The sequence below is a fragment of the Apteryx mantelli genome, chromosome 3, assembly GCF_036417845.1.
Source record: "Apteryx mantelli isolate bAptMan1 chromosome 3, bAptMan1.hap1, whole genome shotgun sequence".
NCBI classification, from domain to species: Eukaryota; Metazoa; Chordata; class Aves; order Apterygiformes; family Apterygidae; genus Apteryx; species Apteryx mantelli.
In genome coordinates this window covers 106,166,883-106,192,376 of record NC_089980.1, presented here as the reverse complement: position 1 = coordinate 106,192,376, position 25,494 = coordinate 106,166,883, and the positions used below count along the sequence as shown (strand labels likewise).

General features: G+C 36.7%; 2 protein-coding genes across 3 annotated transcripts in view; one reads left to right on the top strand and one right to left on the bottom strand.

Annotated features, from left to right (window-relative positions):
- The window catches only part of SMAP1 (small ArfGAP 1), a 100,753-nt gene extending 92,708 nt beyond the window's left edge, over window positions 1–8,045 (top strand). For both annotated transcript variants that reach the window (XM_067294120.1, XM_067294119.1), the window contains 3 exons: window positions 3,494–3,662; window positions 4,303–4,631; window positions 7,064–8,045. In XM_067294120.1, coding sequence (XP_067150221.1) covers window positions 3,494–3,662; window positions 4,303–4,631; window positions 7,064–7,198 — 633 coding nt within the window. In that variant the 3' untranslated portion in view covers window positions 7,199–8,045. The remainder of the gene's footprint in view (window positions 1–3,493; window positions 3,663–4,302; window positions 4,632–7,063) is intronic.
- B3GAT2 (beta-1,3-glucuronyltransferase 2) overlaps window positions 8,044–25,494 on the bottom strand; it is a 20,357-nt gene continuing 2,906 nt past the window's right edge. The window contains exons 2-4 of the mRNA XM_067294121.1: window positions 15,654–15,798; window positions 8,737–8,885; window positions 8,044–8,650 (exon numbers count right to left, since the gene is read on the bottom strand). Coding sequence (XP_067150222.1) covers window positions 8,564–8,650; window positions 8,737–8,885; window positions 15,654–15,798 — 381 coding nt within the window. The 3' untranslated portion in view covers window positions 8,044–8,563. The remainder of the gene's footprint in view (window positions 8,651–8,736; window positions 8,886–15,653; window positions 15,799–25,494) is intronic.

The window sequence follows — 25,494 nt, the reverse complement described above, 5'->3', positions numbered from 1 at the left end:
GGCAGGGCTTTTTGTGTTCTTGAATTTACAGCTTGGAACCTGCGGCCTGTGCTTGCTTCTCTGTATCCAGTAGTTTGGATAATATCTAAAATGGAAGGAATGAGAATGGAGAGTAATTCTGATGCATTCCTAGATGGTATATTAGTGTAAATAACTGTAACTGATTTTTGTTCTGGTTCTATTGTCTCAACTTCCTTGGCAACATTTTTACTGATTACTTTTCATTTTTTCATTGATTCAAATCCTGACCTCACTGAACTAAATAAATCTGCCATTGAATAGCATTTAAAGATTTAAGATCATAGATTTTCCAGAGTATTCTTAGAAGAGATGTGGTTATTGTATAAGTATTTAGAAGCCTAACTTTTTGTTTGAACTTGTCTAGCTATGGAGATGGCAGTGTGGTAGATAAATTCTGGGTCTTTTCCTTCAACCCTTACCGAGTTCAAGGTGTTCTTGTAGCATTGATTTCTGTATCTTTCACAAAATACATTTTTCTTAAACCACAGCACAGTATCATAATTTCTCAGGATTAAGTTCAAGGGGAATGTGAGTGGTTTATTTTTGGACTGCTGTGGCTGCCACAGACCAACTTTTAATATCAAGAATGCCATGATCTTTATCCACTGTTTTGCGGTGTGTTGGGAATTTAAGTCAAAATCAAAATATATTAATTTTAGTCTCTCATATATTACTTTAAACTTCCTTTTCTCAGTCATGTGATATGTGCAATATGTGTAACTGTGTTGTCAGATGGTAAGTGTAGACTGATGGATTCAGCTACAATATTTGTGGGCCTGATACATCTGACCAATATTTCACAGTGAAAATTTCCTTTGCTTAGGTATTACCTCTTATGGGTAATATGTAAACTAGCGATGTCAAGTTATTCCTGCTCAAATATGAAGCATATTTCAGATTACTTGCAAATGGTTCTTAAAAATTCCACTATACTAACCACCATACAGCCCATGAGTACTATTCCCTAACTACCTGCCATAATGTTTTTTTTTTTTTTGGGGGGGGGGGGGGGTTGCCATAATGACTGTTTGAGAACATTGCATGCAGCGCTTCTTAAAGGCATGCCATTGTATGTGTACAAGAAGTGCTTTTATGGAGGTCTTGGATAGCATGAGAATGTTACTGTGTGAAAATCATGTCAAAGGTGGGTGGGTTTTTTTTTCTTGAATGCTGCCTGCCATTTTCTTGCCATATGTTTTGTGTTTTGTAGCTGATGATCACTTGAGGGAGTGCTTGTTCAGTGCCTTTGGCTCTTTCAGAATCTTCCAAAAATGAACTGAATGAACAGACATTAAATGAACATTTAATCTTATGCCATAATCATAGTAGAAGTTGACCCGTTCCCAGGTCCTCAGCTCTCCCTTCTCTTCTGTATATGAATGCGGTGATTTCTTTTTATTTCACTAAAGCACCTATAGGTGAGTATTTCACAGATCTGGAGACACTCTGAACTGTGGTTCATCTCAGATAAGAGTTTCTCTCTGATACTTCCACTACTTAAATGTATTTCTCCGGTCTACTGAGCGTGTCTGTTGTACAGAGATTGTCTTATGGTGACGCAATAATAAAACCATACGAACATGGGTGCACGTACGATAAAAACAAATGCTACTATTTAGTGGGGGCTTTTACCTGGATGTATTTCTAAGTGTGTCTCTGGCATTGTCAAAGACTGGTTATGCCACCCTGACAAATAATCGTCTCAAATTGAGAAGGCTCCTACTACTTGTCATGACACTTTTTGTTTTTGCTTTGCAATCAGAAATTTGTGTCAGTAATAAGCTTGAGGCAGTAGCTTTATTAATATGTACAGAAGGAAGTTGCTAGCTTAACACGTTGGCCAGAGAGGTTTCACGTGAGGTGAAAACATTTTCTGGTCTTCTCCAATCTACTTTCCTATTTGTAGTGCCACCATCCTACCTTTTGATGTTTACTAAGGTCTAATGACTTTGTTCTGAATTGAATATTGTATAAATACAGGGTTTTCAACTGCCACAGAGTTCTTGCTCTTTTCCTCTTCGCCTTCCACAGTAGTTTTAGATATTCTTCTGAGCCAGCAACCATCTGAATTCTGCAATTTTCTCATGATAGTTTCTGACCAATTTAGTTGGTACCATAATTATTTTTGTAATTATTTTTTCCTAATTTATAGCACTACTTTATTCTATGGGTTTTTTATCACTTCAGCAATCGGATCTGTTTTTTCTGAAACTGTACATGGGATATTCGTATTGCAATGCTTGTAGAATCCAGTGTGAATAAAGGGGAGCTTTCAAGGCCTGGTCAGCAGCTTGCCAGTAAAAATAGGGAAAATTCCAAAGTTGCTGCTTTAAGCAAGAATGTAGGTGTGTTATAGTATCTGCTTGTTTTGTGGTGGCTTCTTGTCTATCCCATAAATGTTGGTATGGGATAAAAGTAAAATAGTGGACCTGATTGCAGATCCAGTCCCTTTATTGCCGTAGTACAAATAGTTATTTTTCATTGCTTAAAAGGGCTGAAAGTTGAATATGCTCTGGCATTAGGCAGATATATGCTAAACATTTGGAGATCACTTAGCCAGACTAAAACACAACCGTAACTTAAGCATGCATTTTAATCCTGGCTCTTTCTCAATGCATGTACAGTTGATTTGCATTGGAAGTTCCATGGGTAACAGAACAAGTTGTATATTTTAAGAAATAGAACATGAACACAGTGTATTGCCTGCCCACCTAAGCAAGCTCCCATACGGAATTGTATGTGTATTAGTAGCAAAATAATATAATGGAAAGACACTTGGATGTAACTTGTTTAAAAAATGCTTGTTACAAGGGCCATGAGAAGCCTGACGGCTTGAGTGTATCTTAGTTTTTCAGTGCTGGACTATAGTGAATTTTAGATAATTATGCTTTCCCAGTAAATCAGATGCACTTAGACAATCGTAAGGCAATTATAAACAATGTATTTCAGAAATTATGTTAAATAGATCAACTAAAACTTTACTTTTGCCTTTTCTCCGAAAATACTGTCATCTTAGTTGAAGTAGTATATTCCAAAACACTGAATCTTGTTTTAGCTCTTCTGATTTATTCTGTCTATGAGAGGATTAATGAGATGTAAATTGTAATCTCCTTACTGGTTTCCTAATTATTTTTCATAATCTAACTGCAGCTCATAATTTATGCTGCCCACTGATGAAAAATGTAGGCACAAGAAGAACTGAATAACCTGTACATATAAGCACTGGAGTGTGGTCAGGGTTTTGGTTTTGCTTGTTTCATAGCCTCATTCTGGTCATCTTTCCACAACATATGTATTAGATTTTTGGCTTTGGAGATACTACATCTTTTAAAACACTCATTTACTTTAAGCTAAGTCCAATAACTAAACTGCTTTTAATTTAGTTCAGGAATGAGAATGTGCAGTAAATATTTAATGTAACATGACTTCTGCTGGCTTCACTCAGTAGTCTGTCTTGACCTTAATTTCCCAGAGCACTTCCACTAAACCAACAGCTGCCACCTTATCTGCTGCATCCAGGGATCTTGATCTATTCACTGAGCAAACAACAAAATCAGAAGAGTCAGCAAAGAAACAACTCTCCAAGGACTCCATCTTATCACTGTATGGCACAGGAACCATGCAGCAGCAAAATGCTCCAGGTAAATAATTTTTTAAATGTATCTAATATGCTATTTTAAGCTTTATTTACAATACAGTTGTTATTTCCTAACAGTGTAAAACTGTTCATGGTTACTCTTTTACATATATTCAAATGAACTTTATTCCAACCATTTATAAAAAACGAGGAAACTACTGAAACATAATACCAAGGCTAAAGAAAAACTAGTATGTGATTTTAATTTTTTTTACAGTTGTTCCAGTTATCAAACACACAATTTACTGAAAATATTTGTGAATTCAGCTTCTGCTGTCGAATTCGTTGCTTAGCGTGTGCGTCTCCTCTGTGTAAACAGCAGGCTGCCAGAACGCTACAGAGTTGTCATGTTTTGATCTTAGCTATGTTGGTATGAAACCAGAAACTTCCAGTAGTATGATTAAAAGATTCTGGTTTGCAAAAAGATTTGTCAAATTCTTTTGGTAGTTAACCTATGATAAGCGAGGCCCTTTCCTTTGAGAGGTTTTAAGCAATTTCTTAGTTTTGCCAGATACTAAATTGGCCCTGATGGATGTAACTGGACACAATTATGCTTTAGAATTGTTTTGCTGTACTTCAAACTAAAGGGGATGGGGGAGAATATCACAAAACACTTTTTCTGTAATCTTCCTCTTCTGATACAGGTATGTTCATGGGATCGTCTTCTATACCATTTACCACACAGCAATCAACTCATTTTCAAGGTTTTCCAGCCATGGGAGTTCCTGTGCCTGCAGCAACTGGAATGATGGGAAACATGATGGGACAATCGGTGCCAGTCATGGGACAGAACACAGGTGTGATGGTAGGAATGGGAATGCCCAATGGATTTACTGGTACTACACAAACTGGTGTGATGGGACTTCCTCAAAATGTCGTTGGACCTCAAGGAGGAATGGTGGGACAAATGGTCACGCCACAAAATAAGTACGGATTGCAACAAAATCAACAAGCTCAATGGAATCTCTCTCAGGTAAAGACTTATTATTCCCAAATAAAAATGCTTTAAAAAAGATGCTGCTTTTCAGATACTACATGTTTAGTTGTAAGAAGAAAGTTGCAGTGGGGTTTAGTTACAGACTGTTGGACTATGAATTTTTCAGATACACGGGGTGGGGGGGAAGAAACAGTGAAGAGTTTAAATTAAAGATAATGAATATATAAGCACAGAATAAACTTTATCAAGGGAGACCAAACTCAGTTCTCTGCTAGTGTAGCTAGTCTTATCCTGGCATCTGAACTAGGCAGGAAAAAACTAGCTTAGGTGCAGTTATGCAATACTGAAGTGTAAATACAGCCTTATAACTAAAAGCAGAATTTAATTGCTAGAGGATAGTCATTAACAATTAATACTTTCAACAGACTTCAAAATAAATTTCAGTGGAATGTGCACAGTGCTTTGCACTCTGACAGTCTCCTGTAGATAAATAATAGATTGGTCTAAGCAAATTATCTGTAGTGTTTCTATGCTATTTTTTATTTTTTAAATGTTTAAAGGGTTATCTAAATGTGTTAATATGCACTTAGTGGAATATCCTGAAATCACATTTTTGAGACCTTATTTTAAAAAACTAAATGATTCCCTTGAAGAGTTCATTATGGATGATAGCAACTAAATTTTCTGTAATATTCTTTGAATTAGAAAAATCATATAATAAGTACATGCTGCTTACTGCAGTACTTCATGAAGTGAACCTTAAAGGCTTATTTAGATTTAATTATGTTAATTTTTACTGTTCTGTTCAGTTCTGCATTGTGAACATTTATGAAGGTAAGCAGCATTTCTTAAATGGATAAAATAGCCCCTATTTGAAAATGGGATCTGTCATCCTGCTTTGAGAAGTAATCTAGTTTTGTAATTTTTAAAAGGTGAGAGTTTCAAAATGTCAAAAGAAAAAAAAAAACTGTAGAATTACTGTTAACAACCTCTCTTAGTTATCTAACTTAAAAAAGACCTGTATCGGCTTTAAAATAAAAATCATGCTTCTATCGAATATCTATAGGTTAAAAGTTGCCTCACAGGACAAGCTCTTTACACATGTTTCTGTACTACCTGTACATCAATTATTAGCAGTACACTGATCTAGGGGAACCATGATCTAATCTCTGGCTTCAGCTGAAAGGGGAAGGCTTGTTTTATTTACCAGAACAGCATGCTTTATACAATCTACTTTAAATATTCTACCTCAGAAGAGATTAACTGGGTAAAGCATATTTTCATCAGCTTTCTTTAATTTCCATGGTCAGTGATCTGTTTGTTTTTGTGGATATGCATGTGAAAGCACACAATACTGAATTTTACCCTGAAATAATAGTTTGCAATTCATTTGACAACTTTTTTTTGACCAGTGATTTGCAATTTCATTTTGAAACCTGGTATTGTTTACATGAACAGTCTTGTTTACATGAACTCTGATTTTTACCTAATGCTATCTCTGATTTGTATATAATGTTCCTTGTCTAACATCCCTGTTCATCAACTGATTATTAATTTCACCAAATGTTCTTCTGCTCTCAAACACTTGACGGGATATCTTTACTCTGCCTATGTTTTACTCTGCCTAGGCTTTTGGCTTGCCAGTAAGTGTGTGGTACAGGGAAGGTACTGGGGAGTTGTTATTTTAAGAACATTTTTACACAGAGCACTGAAAATTACAGTGAATGGTTAGTATTTGGAGACAGTAGAAGTATTTTTGCATCCTCCCTAAAAGGAATAGGGAATTTTGAACTCTTCAATTTCTTGAACCGTTAACTAGATGTATTTTTTTAATTAAATATGAATTATTTCACTTCTGTTTTAAAGAAATATGGTATCTTGAGTACATTTTAGTCTTCAGCAAAAATGCTTAATTTTAGATAATACTGAAGTTTAAAAATGTCTTATTCTTTGATGATCAAATGGACAATTTATTAAGCTTAGATAAAGATTTTGAGATCTCCAAAGAAATATTGCTGGAACAAAGAACACTTGGAATTGAAAATGTAGACAAGGCTATGTAACCTACCTTGTTTTTTGTTTTGTTTTGTTTTGCAATTGCCAAAATGTTGTTGGACAGGTTTGAAACTTGAAAGGTCTTATTATTTGAAAAACATCAGACATCCTTTTGTCACATCTTCTGTAAATTTACTAGTAAAATGTTTGTACAGACTTGTCATATCTTTCAAACACTTTGCTACAGCTAGTCAACTGATGTGTATAATGGTGATCATTTAAACAAAAGTGGTCCCAGAAAAGCTGGTGTCTTGAAAAATATTTAGAAACTTATTATTTTGAGAAAATATTTTTGTTTAATCAGAAATAATAATTTTAGGAAACATATTTTAACGTGGTTGCTAATTTAGAAAGTGTTGCTGCTTTGCAGCTAGCAGCAGTGCTAACTAGCAGCGTGTGTTTATGCTTCGCAGATGAATCAGCAAATGGCCGGAATGACCCTCAGCAGTTCCAGCAACGTGATGGGCTTTGGCCAGCCCCCCAGCACAGTGGCAGGATGGACTGGAAGTTCCTCTGGCCAGACTCTCAGCACACAACTGTGGAAATGAACGGTGCAATAGAAGTTTCATCCAGAACAGCCGCCTAACATTCCTGTTCAAATACATTTACTTTCCCTGTTCTCTCCATGTACATACTTTTTCTTTTCCCCAGCTGTTCAGATTAAGAATATAACTGACTGACCGTGTTGTGGTCTATATTGATTTAAATTTGATGTAGTGAAAAGCAGATCAAGAATGCATTTATATATCATTGGCAGCTTTTTCATACTACAATGCACATGATTTCATAGACCATATATTTAAGAAGCTGCTTAATCACATATTGATTTTCCCTCAAAATTGTAGATCAAATGTTTGCATATAAGGGATGTAGCTATCATGTTAGTAATATCTAAAAATATAAACCCTGCCCCCCCAAATTACCTAGTAATCCTGTAGAAGGTACTGTATGAACAAATGTTTAATCATATATAAATAGAATGTAAATGTATCACTGAGCAATGTTTTCTAGTGTATCAAACAAATTTTGTTTCATCATACATTTCACTGTGATGTTATTATGGTGTGCATAACAGGGAACATGATTATTGAAAGAAAGATAAACCTGGATGTTACTGTAGTTCTACAAATTAATAGTTTATTCTTTTTTAAAAAAAGAGCATTTGATCCATTGGAGTTTCCTGTGATAAGATATCCAATCTGGTTTATGAGGCATGTACACAGTGTTAATGCTGGGAACTAGTGGCACAATATGTATACAAGGTAACTCAATGTGAACAGATATATTTTTCCTTGCAGAGATATCCAGGTTTATGACAGTGATTGTGTTTACATTTTATGGTGCCTCGTAATAATAAAATATTATTTGCCTATATTAAAAAGATAAATCCATAAACAGTTGTGGATTTTTTTTTTATTTCATGATTGTATGACCTGTTTGATCACTTTTTCTTCAAGAAGTCTGTTTTTAATGAAGGAAAACATATTCAATTTGGAGAATCCATTTACACAAATATTTTGGTGGGCAACAGTTTGTGATTTAAAATCAGTTTATAATTACACCATTAGGTTGGATAAATACAAAAACTATATACATAAATGATGATTTTGAAAGTATTCCATTGCAGTCATGTTTGTCTCTTGATTGTTTTTACTGTGTGGAAACAGTCTTAAAACAAAGGGAAGTGTCTGTTTTAAGACCAAGTTCAGAAATTCATGCAAACAAGTTAGAACAAAGCACACCCATTTGATTTGCTTATCAAGGTATATGACAACTTTTTTTGTTTCCACAGAAGTCCATCAGACAACTAATAAAAGATCTCACACAGGAGCACACTATTTTAACTGGCTGAATTCTCCCATCTTCTGACATATCCATTGTACTCTTATTTCCTGTGTAACTGTATCTCCAGATCATATCTCAATATTGACTGTGTCCAGATGATATTTTGGCTCGTTAGCTAGATTTACTTTTTCTGTTCGTGTGTGCCATACAAGAACCTGTAAAATAATATCTCTGTTAGTACAGTACTAGGTAATCTACAAAGATAATATAAAAGCTTTTTAGTAAGTGTGGAAATTAGTACCTTTGTGCAGTTGTTTGCTTTTGGTTCCAGTTCCTCCACTGTTGTTATCTGTTTTAGAAAATCAGATTCTTGCATTCCTGGTTGAGAACCACGACGCTTGAATACAGCTTTTGGATGTGACAGAATCACTTGAAGACTCACAGCAAATCCTTGAATAAAAAAAGGATTAAGAAAAACCTGAAGGTTTTACATTTTTATGCAATTTATACTTAATCCTAGAAATCTCCACATTCCTTTTAAAAACGTGTAATTCAATCTTTACATGGATAGACAATATTTGGTGAGGTTGTACATACTACATTGTTTTGCTTTTTGCCGTGAAGATGCATAAGACTTTTTTTTGGGGGGGGGAGGGGGTTGCACTGTAATTTCTCCTACATGATTTAGTCATTTTCCTGTTTTGCCTGAAAAGTCAGGTATTGCAAAGATCTCAGAGTGTACCCTCCCTTTCTACTTCTAATTAAGAAATAAAACTGAATTTGAGCTAAAATAAAATGTATGAAATTCACACTGTACAAACACATCTAGGTAATAAAGGTGAGTCAAAAATGAAAAATGGAATAAAATAAGTTATATAATCATAACTACTGTGGTCAGTTAGCCTTTGGAGAGTTTTAACATTATTACTGCTGAAAGGCAAGTCAAATTAATCTTTTGTCTTGTATGTAGTTCTTGTACACTTTTGAAAATGATTCACAAAATGTAGGCTGCAAGACAGTCTGTAGCTCAGCTGTGGACTGTGCAGAACTACTCAAAGGACTGCTTCAGTGCACATGACTTTATTCGCAATGCATTCCCCTGGTAACGTATTTTAGGTCTATCACAGGGAGCTAACAAACTGAGAAATCACTAGTTTGCGCAAATTCACTCTCACTGAGGCAACTATTGTGGATCTCCAGTTTGCCACTATTTATAGAACTTTCCAGTTGTCATTCAGTAAGGTTCAGTGGCATTTATACTTGTGTTACCCAAAACTATACTGACATACTTGTAAAGAAAAATCACGTCTAATTCCCTAATAGCCAAGTCTATCAATGAAATCTGTTAGTCAATTCAGAATGGTTCCAGTTGTCATTTTATCACAGAGTATTAACATAGTTTTGATATCTATTTAATTTAAAAATGCTATTTGTTAATTTAATTCTAAAGCCAGTATTAATATTTTCTCATAAAAAAGGAATGTAACTTTCTCTGATAGCATATAAATCAGTTCCCCCTTTTCTATTAGAGTAGTCTTGCTACAGTATTTTCTTTGAAAGTATCTGCAGGCTTTTACAGGAACCTTTTAAAGAAGAAAATATAACAAAGTAATTAATACATTACCTGTAAAGAAAGCATGTTGAAGCCACCTCTGTCTTAAAATTATCATGCTTTTACCTGTAGCAGAGCATTGTAAGACTCCAGAAAGTGATTTTTCTTTAAGTTAAAAAAAAAAAAAAAAAAGGGATACTGCAGATGAAAGAATGGGGGTTGGATGGAAATAGGTCCCAGTTCACTGAGGGACACAGCTGCTCTGTGTTTTCAGGCACCTGGACTGAAAAATAAAGTCAAATAATTGTTAAACCAAGTGTTATATGTGGTGAGGTCATAGGCTACTGTGTGCTGATTGTCCTGTGGCCTGAGGTTTGTTTCCTGCATCAGTGATGATGTAGTCTTTGTATATCTTAAGAGAATCCAATAAGCAGCAACTTGAAATAAATAAACTCCTGGCTCCTCCTCTTCAGTTCTGCTTTACAGCTGCTTTGATTTGACATTTAGGACATCTTAGATTCATGTGGATAGATGTCTAATGGACTCGAGTAAAAACCATTTTCTAGTGACAGCTTTTTGCTGAGTGTATCACAGAAGGATCATTTTGCCAACAAAAAGATGAGACGGCTCAGGTTTTGACCGTATGGGCACTACTTATTTCCCTTGGTAGCTAATGATCCCTTGGTAATAGATGAAAAGCCATTGGTATTTTGAATACTATCCCTGACCAGGGATTACAAGGAATTACTGACTCCAAAGTAGCATAAGTGAAGAGGGCTGTGGGTCTTTTCCTTGGTAATTATTGCTGCAAGGTCATATTGGGCTTAAAATCACCTGAAACACCACAGGACAATTTCATAGCCAGCATGTGAAGGGCTGTTTGTTTGTGTTTAATGCCCAGGCTGTAACTCTAATTGACTGAAGGGCCACCTGAATAAGAATGAATCTGCTGAAGGACAAGATATTTGGAAGACATGGCAAGGATTAGATCTGTGTTTCTTTCTAGAGGAGTTGTTTCTGTTAATTCACACAGTGATTTGTGTTAGATCAGTGGCTTCTGTTTAAAAAGTAGCACTGTTTTTCTTCATTCAGTTAGGAAACTAAGACAGTCTTCAAAGATTTTTGTTGCCGTGACAAATGCATTTCCCTCCTGAATGGTTCAGATAGGATAATAGCTGAAGGCATAATAGAAACCGAAAGAGAACATTTATCATTTCTTGAGTGTATAAATGCTAATGCTTAGTGTTGATGTTGGTACAGATATACTGGTTTCAACACAGTTTAATGTGCTACCTTTAACTTGTTTAACATCCCATAGCTCAAGGTCTGCTTCCTTCAAATATCTTCTCCTGGTGACATACTATTTTGGTTGCTCTAAGGCAGAGGTTGAGAACAGGAGTTTTTGTAGTTTAGAAAAGAGGGGTCTGCTGACAGTTAAATTACTATGAAAGAGGCTCTCTACCTAGTCTACAACATTTAAAATATTTGTCAGCCTTTCAGGGGCACTGGTTGCTGCATTTTCATGGAGGGGTGCTATAGCTGCCGTAGCAGCTGACTTTAGATTTTTTTTTCTTTTTGTTTATACTCCTGACTTTCAGCAAAAGCATGACAAAAGATGTCATGGTTTGTAGTGTCCACTGGTGATTAATAGTCTAGCTTTTTTCTTAGCAGAATGATAAGAAACATGGTATGTACTGAAGATCTCATATTATGGCAAAATCCAAAAAAGTTAGTTGCTCAGGCGCCAGGAGAGAAACTTAGGGCACAGTGGATGAACTCTGGACCAAAAGTCCAAAATCTGCTTGCCTGGTGATTCCCATGGTATACAGATAGGTGTAGATCAATCTCTAAACCTGAAGTAGCTCCTGGAATGCTAATATATATACTCTAAAGCACCCATCTGTTTTCCTTGAGCAATCTTGGCTTTAGAAGAATCACGATCCAACATCTTCTCATAGATGGTCTAAAACTCTCACACTGGGAACAAGCCAAAGGTACATCAATAGTGGCATCCCTTATACAGAATATTCTGTATTTTAAATCAGGTCTACAATAAACAACACAGTGCACTTGTTTCAGAAGCCCACATGGCTACTAGTAATCTGAAAATACAGTTTAAATCTTTTTTTGCAAAGCTCTACTGTGATTATTTAATTTGCATAAAAGTCTCAACATATCTCATCATGGCCTGTATTCTTTTAGATATTAAAGTGTAGTGACAGAATGGAGTTCATATTCACATCAGGCTTTCTGGGTTCAGAATATGTCCAGGGATAAAATTCCACTTTGTGCCTTGCAGACAATTCAAGTATTTGTGGAGCTTGACTTTAGGACACACTCAGGCACGTTAACTCTTCAAATATTATCTGGAGGTATACAGAAATAATGTATTTCTAGCCAAAAAAATTTAAACAGCTATTGCTTAAAGTTACTATTTTTAGCCAGTCTAAATGAATGGATTATTTTTGGCAGTGTAAACAATTATTCTTTTCCATACTGCCATTCAATATATCATTCATTTCTTCAGTGTGATAAGTTTTACAAGTATCGCCATGCTAACACTCTAACTAGTACATTTTCTTTCCCTGTTGAAAGGCTTTTGACAGCAGACAAGCAAGTGAAATAAGAAGTGGTGTTCTGAAACCTTCTTAGGTAGCTCTACATCAAGGCAAACTGTTGGAAATTCTAGCTTCACTCCCTTTTTACTGTGGTGCTCCCTGGACAAAGGGACCGAGATGGGGCCTGTTGCAGTATTTCCATGCCAACCTACTAGGAAAAGTGCTTCAACTAGCCAGCTAGAACCACCAAGGAATGGAAATGCTTCACAGCAGTCACAGAATCAAATTGTTCAATCAGACAGAAATACTAATCAAAGAAAATTAAAGGAAGTCTGTCTTGTGGTATATTTTGTTTAGATTAAGATGAGATCGGAGCATGCTTCCTATGTTCTTATCGTTAATATAACCTCAACTTTTTTTTTTAAACTAGCTTCCCTCAGTTCATGTTTAACCAAGATTCTGATAATACTTTTAAAGTCTTAGGACTGCATTTTTGGAAAGACAACTTGTTTCCCATTCCACCCTCTGGGAAATGTTTGTCTGTATCTGAAGGATGGTTTTCTTTCCTAATGAATTTGATTTTGCAGTATATAAGAGCCCATCTTCTATAATTTTTGTACAGTGGGTATAGGATTTTGCTTAGCTCTGTTTAATAAAACATTTATCATCACAGTCTACTAAAAGCAGTATTAATAGTACCAATAATATATATTGCAGAACATAGCTAAATGATGATTTCATCAAGAAATACAAAAATCTTCCTTCAACAGTATTAGGTAATACATGTTTCCAAAGTAATAAGGACAGGTTGATTTCAGCTAACAATAAATACCTTTTAGCATTATATTGAAAACAAAGGCAGATTTACGCTAGAAGTGGGAGAATCATTTTATTTGTGAGGTCACGCTGTTCTGTCTCTCTGCTTAAGCTCTGAGTTTTATGAAACTAAAGAGGCTATAGAGGATGAGAAGAGATAAGAGGCAACAGAACATATTGCAGATGCTGGGTCCTGTTTCCTAGAGCCAGTACTAAAAACTTAGGACTACAGCCTTGGCAGCCTCTTTAGCAAGACAACCACATTTAACTATGAAAAGAGGGGTGTTTACTGTACCACAGACATGAGTGAATGAGTCAAATTGGTTCTCAGGAGGAAGGAGAGCGAATAGCAGCTCTGTTCTTTCCCCTCCCTTGCTTTAATACCATCATTGCCTTCTCCCACATTGGGCAGCGTGGAGAAAAAAATATGATTCACTCTTCGGGGTTTTTTTTTCCTCTCTTCTCTGTCCTAGGCTTTTATTTTCTACTTATGCTGTGGGGAGCCCCTCTCTCCTGGGTGCACATTTGTCTAGCCTCTGAGTACCTGTGCCTTTTCTCCTTTGCCTCATATTCTCTTCCCTCACACCTCCTTGTTCTCTAGCCTCTAAATACTCTCCCCCTTGTTAACAAGCTTGTTGCACTCTTCTTTCCCATCCTTTTCCTCCTCAGAATCAATGACACTTTTTGCTTGCAATACCTAATTTCCCCCTTTCCCCCCAAAATGGTAAGGAATTCTGTGTCAAACTCTAGAAACTGTGGCCTGTTTGCCAGAGAAGAAGTGACACAGGAAACAGCTGCTATTTTTTCTGAACACAGTTTAGCATAGCAGAATAACAATTATCAGCCACAAACTCCTCAAAAGAAACAACCAGTGTTTACTTAACTGATCAAATGTGTGAGTACATTTCAAAAACGATTCCAGGGAAGTTGACCATGTAGGGTCTTTGAGCTGATTGCAATGAAATCAACAGGACTCTCCCCACTTGTGCTAGATTTGAGTACCTGGGCTAATGCTGTATAACTGCTTTTCGTCTGTTGCTAATGAATTACGGACAATACTATCATCCTTATAATACCCATGAGCAACCACTTCTACAGCATAATATCAGTATGCACTTGTAAACCTACAGGCAGAGACTGTTCTTGAAGTGTGCAGCAGCAGTCCTCTCAACAGGCTGCACTCATTTAAGGACTGAGATATTGAGATCTCCTCCTGAGGGATGTCACTGCAGAGACACTCAAATATTTTCATGCCAGGTGATACCATTGACTTGAAATCCTTCTACAGTGCAGAAAAATTCAGTTGTTAATATTTCTATTGGTAAGACACTATTATTAGTCCTCCCATTACTATTTTTAACCAATTAACTCTACGTAGTTTTCATCAAACATTTCAATCCATAAAAAAACATTTTGTTGAAATGAAAAAGCACTCTACTTTCCCCACTCCTAAAATATAAGGGTTTCAGGAAGAAAGAAAATGGCTGGTTATTTTCTGTTTCTTGTCCTCATATCCCTCCTCTTCCTTCTCCTTCCTCTTCCCAAATACAGAATATGCTTAAGCACAAATATCATATTCTGGGAAACAAGCTGCTGCTGCATCAAAAATCAGAATCCTGTACATTGGTGATTCAGTTGGCAGTTGTGAATAAATTCAAATGATTGTCTAAGCATGGATTGACAGTGAGACAGAGCTATGTGGTATGCTAACTTCACAGAAAAAGATTGATTAGATGATAAATTTTTAAACTTTGCTGCCTTCATCTACTAGGCTATAGTTGTCAGTGACATTTTTTTTCTCTTAAGCCCACTGTTTCAAACTATATCCATCTATAGTTATCACTGTCATTCCAAGTAACTAATCAAAAATGAATCATTTCATAAGTAGCATTTTACAACATGAGGTCTAAGAAGGGACTTCATTTATACTGTCTGGTATAGATTGGTGACAATGAAAGGCAGAGACTTCTTGAAAAAATTAATTAGATGAATTAATTTACAATTAACTTGTTTTAGACAAACAATTCATACAACATAAAAGACAAGTTGCCACATAAAATTAAAACAAGTGAAAGTATGTTTGGCTATTACCAAGAAGCAACTTATTTAGATAAAGTGTGCAAGCTAAGACTTCCAAGATATTTAATGCTAAAAGGGCTATATACAATGGCTGCACTTTTAGAAGTTTTATAAGCTGTTTACATTGAAACATGTTTCTGTCCTGCTCATAAAAAGTGTACAAGATAGGTACTATGAGAAACACATTCATATATCATGCAACTTTGTACTTACCTGCCATGTCAATAGCAAAGGGCCTGTCAGCTCTCCAGCCAGTGTACCAGCCGACGACTTTGCCATTTTCCACAACAGGGCGCTCGTACCGTCGCCCTCCCACAAGTCCCACGGGCCACACTGATACCTTGCGGGTTGTACGCATCTGCAAGAGGCATGCATAGCGGGATTTTACATAAGATTTCCTAGTAGGCTGCGTTGCTTTTTTTTTTGGTATTTTGTTGTTTTTTTTAAAGTGTCGATGGAAAGCCTAGACATCAGTAATCAATACTAGGTGTTGAAAAGCAATTCTATCTTGCAGATTTCAGCCTGGCAAAATAAGCATTTGAAAGCTGAGCGCACCCACTGAATTTCTGTGAAATCTCCAGCTCTCTAGCCGGTAGACACTTCAATTCTACTGAAAATATCCTATTATTTTTTATAATAAATTTTTTTAAAGCTACGAAAAAATAGTATTTGTTTCCTTTTTTGTTCATTTGGGTATTTATAGGTGTATCTATAATAGATCTTTCTTCTCTGCAAGAATATAGTATTCTTTCAATAGGTTTATTTCTATAGGTTGTTTATATATTGTAGATGCCCAGTGAGAAAAAGCAGACAATAATGATTAAGAAATATGCATTTCATTAAGACATGTACAATTAGTTTGAGACTGATAACAAATATACTGAGTACAAGAAATTGTGACACGAAACTCTTTCCCTTCCTGCAACATACCAGATTTATCCAAAAAATGCAGCTTAGATGTATTAAAGGCTCATAAAAAAAGGATTGTTTTGACTATTTATTTTTTTAAACTTTTCATCTTTTCATCTTTTTTATCAAACTTTTTAACTCTAATCATCTTTTCTAGGTACAATGTAAATGTTTCTGGAAATGAAAAAAAAAACAGGTTGGTCAGCATGCTTCTGTTAGTTCAGTGTCAGTGTGGGAGTTTTTCCCAATGCCTTAAATGTAACTAAATGTAAATTCTGGAAATGCAGTCCTCATATAACCTAGAGGAATCTATAGTTATTAGAAAATTTCTTGCTAGCAAAAAGTGTGCATGACCAGGATTCAATGAATTCAAGTTCACTGGTAAGCAAATCACTTGCTCTGGTAAACAGGACACACTGCTGGTAACGTGACAAGAACCCTGATGTGTGGCTCCCCGCTGGAAAGTCACTGACACCCTGGCACGAGAACTAAGAACATGAGCCCAGAATTGAGACTGTGAACGCTGCAACCTCACCTATGCAACTTAACTAATTTAAATGCCATTGTTTTAACTAGTGTGCTTAAATACAGTCCTATTTAAGCAAGTATTAAGCTGAACTATTTCAGTGTAACACAGCTTTAATTTGATTTTTTTTTTTTAAAGTTTGTTTTCTAGTGTAGTTGAGGTCTATCCCCTAGGGAAAGGTTATCCCTTTCCCCTTCCGAACACTCATCTTACAAATATGTAAAATTTTGCTTGTTTTTCCTAACAGCACTCCCATATCAATAGATGTTCAAGTAAAAGAAAACCTTGGTTTTAATATTAAACTCTTCCCTCTCTATCTGTCAAAGTTAAAGATTTATCATACATATCATCTAGATTCCCAGGAGATCTACCAGAAAGCTCTGGTCTACATTTCACACCTAAAAACATTAGCAGATTTTTTTAAGAGAGCTTAACATAGGGAAAGCTTAAAATAAATATTTAAAATCCATATATGTGTATATACACACAGGAGAGGCATGCACTTCCTCCTCCTCCTCCAAAAAAAAGCTTCTGGAGGATATAGCCACATGAACAAATTATCAGTGTATGGATTTACAGCATACTATTTACTCAATGCCAACTGCCTGCACCCATGTACTTCCCCATGGTAAATACAAAATAGCCACAAGATCAGAACACACACACTTGTAACTACAGCAGAGTAGCTAATGCATGGTAAGCCCCTACCCTGCTTTTTCTCCCAATAATCATTTCAGTAGTTATATTTTGACATCAGCCAGATCACACAACACTTCTGAATTCGGTGAATGGTGCCACAGCATTTATACTAGCGTAACTAGGCTGATTTATGGTCATACTTTCTATGCTTTGCACAATGCATAGGAAAATCTTGTCAAACGAGTATCCCACTGACCTTATAAAACCAGTATGAAATGGTCCAAGAAGATTTAGTTCTTATAGTCTTGGGCCTGTCTTGGTGTTTGTGAGTTAAGTCAGTAAAGCCACCAGATATCAAAAGAAACTAAGTAAATATTTACAGAGCTCTTTATTTTGTCCTTTGATACTTTTTTTCTTTATTATCTCATATGATATATTTTTGGAGAATGAAATAAGCAGGTATCAAGAATATAGCAATTTCTTAAAGTACAAAGTGAAAGAGCACATCTATACCTGTATTTCTGCTAATTCGAAAATGCCTTACAGCCTCAGGATATGTAAGATAGATGAAAGTAGGGATATTTCTTTTAATCTTCTGAAAACAACCTTACTGCATTTAACATACTGATGTGTTATGGTTGTATTCCTGTAGGATGAGAGGAAAACTGTATTTGGATTCAAAGGTCAGCTTTTATCTGGAATTTGATGCTACCAATCATTGGGCCATAAAAAGGTAATTCAAAAACATATTAATTCTAAATAGCTTTGTTGCTGTGGGTTAAACAACTTCCCAAATCCTATAAATTACATCAACAGCTTCCTAAATTACTCCTCCACCTGTCATTTTAATGTACAGTAACACATTATCTTAATATTCAACATATTAAGTCTAGTAGTTTATATGAATTCAATTCACCTCACTTAATTCTTGCAAGCTAGACATCTCGTCTATGCTAGCTGTTTAGACTGACTACAGTTGATGAACAGAGATAGAGAGATAGCAGCCTACTGATGTGATTCATCCTGCCTGACTTAGACAGCTGTCTTAAGATAGGAGAAATCTCCGCTTTTTCCTCTGTTTATTTTGTGATTATCTGAAAAGGTGTCAGGACACCAGAGGAGAGTGATGTATTGGATGGAGGAAGATAGAGTGGGAAAAAAAAGGGTGTGTGGGGGGAACTGTAAGAGGGTAAAATAAGCCAAAAAGCAGCGGGGGAGACAAAACTGGGGAGGAACGGGCAAGGAAATGAAAGAAGAGAAACCTAACAAATGACAGAGAAATCCAAATAAGGTGATGAGTATGCAGTAGTAAATACAGTAGTAACACAAGGCTCACAAAGAAACTAACCAGTAAAAATGCAGAAAATGAAGCAGAGCAATAAAAGAGAGTCATAAAAGCATTGCTAAGAATAGCATCTCATTAATCATTCAGGAGAAGCTGCTTAATAAGAGATGGGATGTGTGGGACTGATGGACACGGAAGATGCCAAGCTAGTAAGAAAATATAAAAGCCCTAGGAGAATGAAGGTAAATGACAGAGAGAAGGAGATACGGTTGTACTTGCTACAGTGAAAAGGCTTCTGGGCTGGAACAGCCATCCTAGTGTTTTTGCAGCCTGATCTTGATGTATTTCTATCTGGGATTGAAAGTTCTCGGTGAATTTGGCTGCCACATGCAGTAAACTTTTTTTCCTTCTTCCATTCTCTATCACTTGAACCCTTGTGTAATTCACAAACTGTACTGGTCAGTGTACAGATCATCATCCAGGCTTGCCCTTCCATCACAGCGAGACTCAAGCACATTTATACACAGAACTCCAATACTTTATTACCAAGATACAATCTAGAGCTTCTTCATTGCAACTCTTTGAGAGAGAAAAAAGTTATGGGTTAAAGCGTGACTACAGCCAGGTTTCCTATCAGTTCTCAAACAAGCATCCTGCATGACTTGCAGGTCATTTAAAGCTGAATTCTGCTTCCATAAAACTTATGTGACTGCACTACGAGTCAGGACAGCTCAGTGGCAACAACGTAATGCCCGTATTCTTAGACATTAAGTGGAGCTTCTACTCCTACTTCCCATTACTTCAAAGGAGTTACTGAGACATAGAAAATCTGTGCCAGCAGTTTTGCGGTTCAGGGACTGTGAGGCTTTAGGGATAATAACTACAAAAAGCAAGCTTGTCAGTAAACTTGAGTGTAAAGGGCCCACACATCCCCAGAGAAAAACTTGTAGAAAGCGTCTACAAATCAAAGAAATTTGTCGGTCACCCATGTAGTCTGTGACACCCCTCCCCCCCAGATTGATAGATGACATTTAAACCATTCTTGACAGATGTTTGTCTAATCTGTTCTTAAGGACAACAAATAATAAAAGCTCCACAACCCTCGCAGGTGATCTGATCCAGTGTCCTTACTATTAGAAAGCTTTTACTAAATACCTATCTTAAACTTCCTCTGCTGATTCTTATCTCATCCACACTGAATAGTGAGAATAGATTAATCTCTCCTTCTCTCCAGCAACATTTTATAAACTGGATACAATGATTAATGCTTCTAAATAATATTGACATCCTTGGGCACAAATTTCAATACAGCTTCCCTACAGGAGGAAACCGCACTAAGTTTAACTAAATCAGTTAGGAACCAATTTTGCTGGAATGAGAAGACTTCCAAAACATTCATTATTCATGTTTCCTTTTGACTATCCTACTTACTCTTTTTCTTATCCTACTTTGTTATTCTACTAGATTGTGTTCCTGCATCATGCAATGTACCTCTGAAGAGCTGCTGACTATTCCTAATATCATAGTAATGGTATTAGTTTCACAGGTGGAAATAAGACAACTGCTGCCTTAAATACAGAAACAGACAGTGCTTGGTACCTTGTAATCCAGAGTTCCTCATTCTGATTTATCTGCTTTAAATCCTTTTTTCTGTTTCCTTTCATTTTAAAGCTATTTCATTGTTTCTCTACCAGTCTTTTCTAATCCAACCTTTTTAGCCTAGCTATTATATGTCTGTGCGCAAGGGGAATGTCAGTGTGTATTTAAGATCTGTCTTGTACTCTTAAATCATTTATAAACTAGAAAGGTATTTAATGCACTGCTAACTCATATTTGGGTCTTTCTTATTATGAGGAAAATAACTAATGACAGCCACCTAATACTTAGTTCTGTCTAGGCCACTGGATGTTATTTTTAAGACTAGCAATAGTCTGATTTTCCAACCAACTCCAACAAGATGTGACGAAAGATCTCCATGTTTGTGAAAGATAAACAGATTCACTTATATTACTTTAAAATCTTTATAATAAATATATCCATTAAAAATACAGATAAGTTGTTTTTAAAATAACTGCCTTAATCTTAATACCCTACATTAAGCTATCAAAGGAGCACTAACCCTTCACTAGTTAAGGTTGGAATACATAATAAATATTCACCTCTTCTGGGGTGTATTTTTTGAGTTGCTCTCAAAATATTTTACAAAGATGGTCATGGGAAAACTGAAGTGTAATCTCATTTTCCAGCTGCTCATATCTCTAAAACCCCTATCTAACCTGAAAAATCTCCTTGCAAGTAAAAAAGAAAGAAAAACTTTAAAAACAAATTTAAAAACCCTTCTTCTGCTAATGGGGAACAAAATTCATGGACAGCGTGAATTTTTCACGAAAGCTTTAATCTTCACTTTCAAAATATTTTACTGAGATTTTTTGACAAATCATGTATTAATGTCACTTCTCAATTAAGGTTTAATCCAGGAGCTATTCAAATCAGTGGAAAAACTTGCAACCGGTTTCTCTGATCATTATATCAGGTCACAAGTCCCTAGATAGTGAATGAGCTGGGCTGTTTTTGGTGTTAGTGTTGACTCTGTGAATACGTAGCCATTTAAAAGTGCTATCTCCCACATACAAACAACAAATAAATCAGTTTAAGGCATTAATAAAGAACACACGATACCCTGAAATGTGCGCATATTTATGTGTACTGAAAGCCTGTTGTCTCATGATAAAATTAACTTTGATAATACGTAACACCTGCATGTTCTGTGTGTTATACACACACTTGACAGACACTTCGTAAAGGTTAGGTGAGTTCACAAGTTCCCTGCAAAAAGTGCACAGCACAAACGGGCTTTTAGGCACAATGAGAAGTGCATCTGAAAGGAAACACCTTGCTGTACTTAGGTCCCGCCTGGAGTGAAAGAACAAAGAACAATAAAACAGCAACACGTGGACACGGAAAGCTCTCTAGAAAGTAAGGAAGCCTGTGTACGGCTGACAGACGTCGCGGGTGGCCATGAGATGCCTACGTGATATGCAATGTCTGCAAATAACTGTTATATTTTTACTAACAAGGATTTTTCCAAGCTACAAACTCTATTAACAGCAATTAGAATATCAGCTACCTGCATACACTCTTCTGGGGAGAGTGAAGGGCACGGGGTTATGAAAATGTTTTCGGTCTGGATCACTCATGCAACTTGTCCTCTGCTCCACAGTGCCACTATGAAAATTACTACAGACTTGGACAGCTTTACCCTTTGATGAGGAGGTCACATCTACTAGCACAGACACAATCTTTACTATCTTTCCTCTCTTCTTCATGAATCTTTGTTCAAGTCTGGCTGACTTGAGGATGATCTGGGCAAAGAAGGCCACCACCTAAGCGTTAGCATATTTTCAAAATATTAGGGATTTTTTGCTTAAACTACTCCTGGGAAGAACACCCCAGCCGAGTGTCCTCTTTACTGATCATATTCCTATTCCTTCTTGTCTTCTCTGTGGCTCCAAGAATCTTGGATTTCCTCTGAAGACTGCCTCAATTTCAAGAGAGGGGGTGGAGGATGTTAACTTTCTCTCCTCCTACCCCCTTCCCAGATTCAACCGTAGCATGATATTTCAGGCATTCTTGCACAAGGCTCAGCAATGGCAGTTTGAATTCTGGTCTCCAACTTAGTGGGCAACTGGGCAAACTACTAGGCTGTTATATAAAGTGTGTGTGCCATTACTGAGAATTTTTTCCTTGGAAATGATAATAAATGCTGAGACTTATTTTGAACTCAGTGTTGCAAGTCTGTATTCAAAATGCTCTATAGGGTGGGTTCCTCTAAGAAACCCAGTCTGTGAATCCTCAACTCACACTCAGATAAGACAGTAGTATATACTATGCTTGCATTCTTTAGGCACCTAGCAAATCTTGCTACAAATTCTTAGACACCAATGCCCAAAGAGCTAGAGTTAGCACTGAGGGAAATCATGGATCACAGTTTTAGATTTAAGCACTTTAATTCCAGCTGCATCTCAGTTTAGGTATCTGAGCAAACTGCAACCAAAGGTGATAGACAGGAAACTCTAAAAATCAATGCACTTCCAAATATATCAAGTTTACCTTCTTATATATGTAAAGATCATTATTCCTTTTTACTCCCTAAGCAGCTCACCACTCACCCCCAGAAGTTTCAGCAGAGTCTCTGTGTAATCAACAGTAGACTGGACTTCCAATACTGATTCCTCTAACTTGCACATATAAACATGTAAGAAAGTGGCGACCTTTGGTCAACTATTCAAAATACGGAAAGGGCAGAGAAAGTAACTGAGACCTACAAACACATGAAGGATGTGAAGTGCTACAGAAAGCGGAACTTCAACTGTGTACCTTCAGTTTCCAGTGCTTAGGCTGAGCTCACTTTAAAATCTCTCTACAAAGATGGCATGCCAGCCTTATCTAAGACTTTCTTTCTGGAAGTGTAAAAATATAAAATCGGTAGTTGCTAGGCATCAGTCACAATATTACAATAACTTGCACTCAGGAGTAAGATGAAGGACAAATGCAACAGAAACCATGACACAGTGTCACTCCAAAAGGAACAGCCGACAAGTAAAATATAGAAAGAAGCTATGATGATTCATGTAGAAACATCTGTAAAGCATATCAAATAACGCATTTGGGATTTTAGTCTTCTCACTGGCTTTATTAGGAGCACAACCTGATGTTCAACTGCTAAAGACATTTTCAGAACAGGGACTGTTGTTTCTGATGGAGAGATGGATCTCCAGGTGGACAGATAATATCTAAGTAGGAAAAAAAAAAATCAGTTTCTAGTTTCTGGATCCCAAAAGAATAAATGATCAAATACAGTACACCAGAAGCAACAGTATTACAGTAAAAGCATGATTCTTCACTTGAGCACTGATGATTCTTCACTTGAGCACTGATATACTCTCAAGTGGAAAGAGTTATGAATAACTTAAAGGCCACGCCTCCTCTCCTGGAAATATTTTGTCATCATCACTGTGACTCCAGTTAGCACTCTGAAGTATTTTACAATCGCTGAACCAATTGCTCCTCTCATTGAAGCCTTTTCAGGGAAGAAAAGGTTAGCCTAACTTAACAAAATGCTCAGCTGAGCCCATGCCAAATACATTGTGGCAGCAGAAAGACAAATTACACACTCCACCATATTCTAGAAACTAGAAGTAAACCTGCTCAGACTCTGTTCAGTTTGACTTTGAAGACATATTTTTGCCAGTCAAAAACTAAGCTATATGCACGTCATATGTTTCATGTGTCTTGGAAAACAACAATTATGAACAGTGCCACAGGGTTCCAAATTTACCACAGATGGTGGTATTTTCCAGAAAAAGCACTACTGTAATTTGGGGGTGGGGGGCTCATAATTTCCATGAAGCACTTCCTTTTTGCCCAGCTCTAATGGGACCAGCTCACTACATATCGAGTACATCTGATAATGATATGATAGGAATAAGCACATTTTAAGTACTTTGGACAGAGATTAGAATATCTTAATCAAAACCTCTCAAAAGTGTCCCATGGCATCTTACATCAAAGCAAGTTCCTTTTTGAGCGCATCCTTATGGCTTATATACCTGCATTCACAGTAAAGCCTTTGTTGTTCTTGCTTTGTTAAAAAGGCTCTGTCTTCTGTAAGGGCACTAGGGAAACCTATAGCAAAGGAGCTGCCTTAAACACGATCCTTCACTAATGTGAAGTTCCCTGGCACACCTGCTCTGGTAATGCTTTCTGTCTAAATGAATGAGCAAACCTCACACCTAATGCCATCACTGCTGTTGTGCTGGTTTTGTGGTTCTAACCAACTACAAAACCAACGTTAGTTACCATCCCCCCCCGCCAATAAGTCCTCGCTGTTGTCAACGACACTAACTCTGAAGGAAACCATTACCAAGAACATAGACCTACTATTTAAAAAGCTGGCAGATGTACTAAATTGCTGTGGGCCAGAACCTGATGCACACTGCTTTTGGCAATTTGAAATCTGCATGTCTCCTGGCCTGCCTGTGACTGTAACTTGTTCAAGGTCACCCAGTCAGTAAACCATAGCAGTAGGATCAGAATTCAGGAGCTGCTGTCTCCCTGCTCCATATTTATACCACTCTTCCGATTGGGCAGCCTATGGAGAGCCATTAATCAGCTCTCCACTGAAATCATGGATTAGGCAACTGCAGCTCTGGAGAATTGTGCCTGGTAGGGTACATGAAACAGCATACAGAAAAAAAATTCCCTCTCAGGTATCACTAAAGCCACTTTCATGAAAGGAATTACTACTAGACTTCATGTGATGCGTTCTGAAGTTGTTCTCTTCATGCTTGGAGAAGAGAAGCACAGTTTACCCTCATAAATCAATCAACTCCTGAAGAAGAGATGGGGATTTACTTCAGAGTGTCAAGTCATAATCCGTGAAAACAGTGAATTTTTTTTTTAAACAAGAAATAAAATTCCAAGCAATGCTTTGATTGAAAACAAGACTACTGTCTCTCTCCAAATGTATTCTCCCACTCATCACAAAGATGCATCAAGTTGGGAGCATCTGCAAAGAGACTATCTACTTTTAATTTTGCCAGGTCAAGATACAGGCAGGAATTCACCATGTTATTGTTGCTAGTGGTCCAGAGACCCGTCTTACATAGAGCTCATTGGTGATATCAGGAAACATT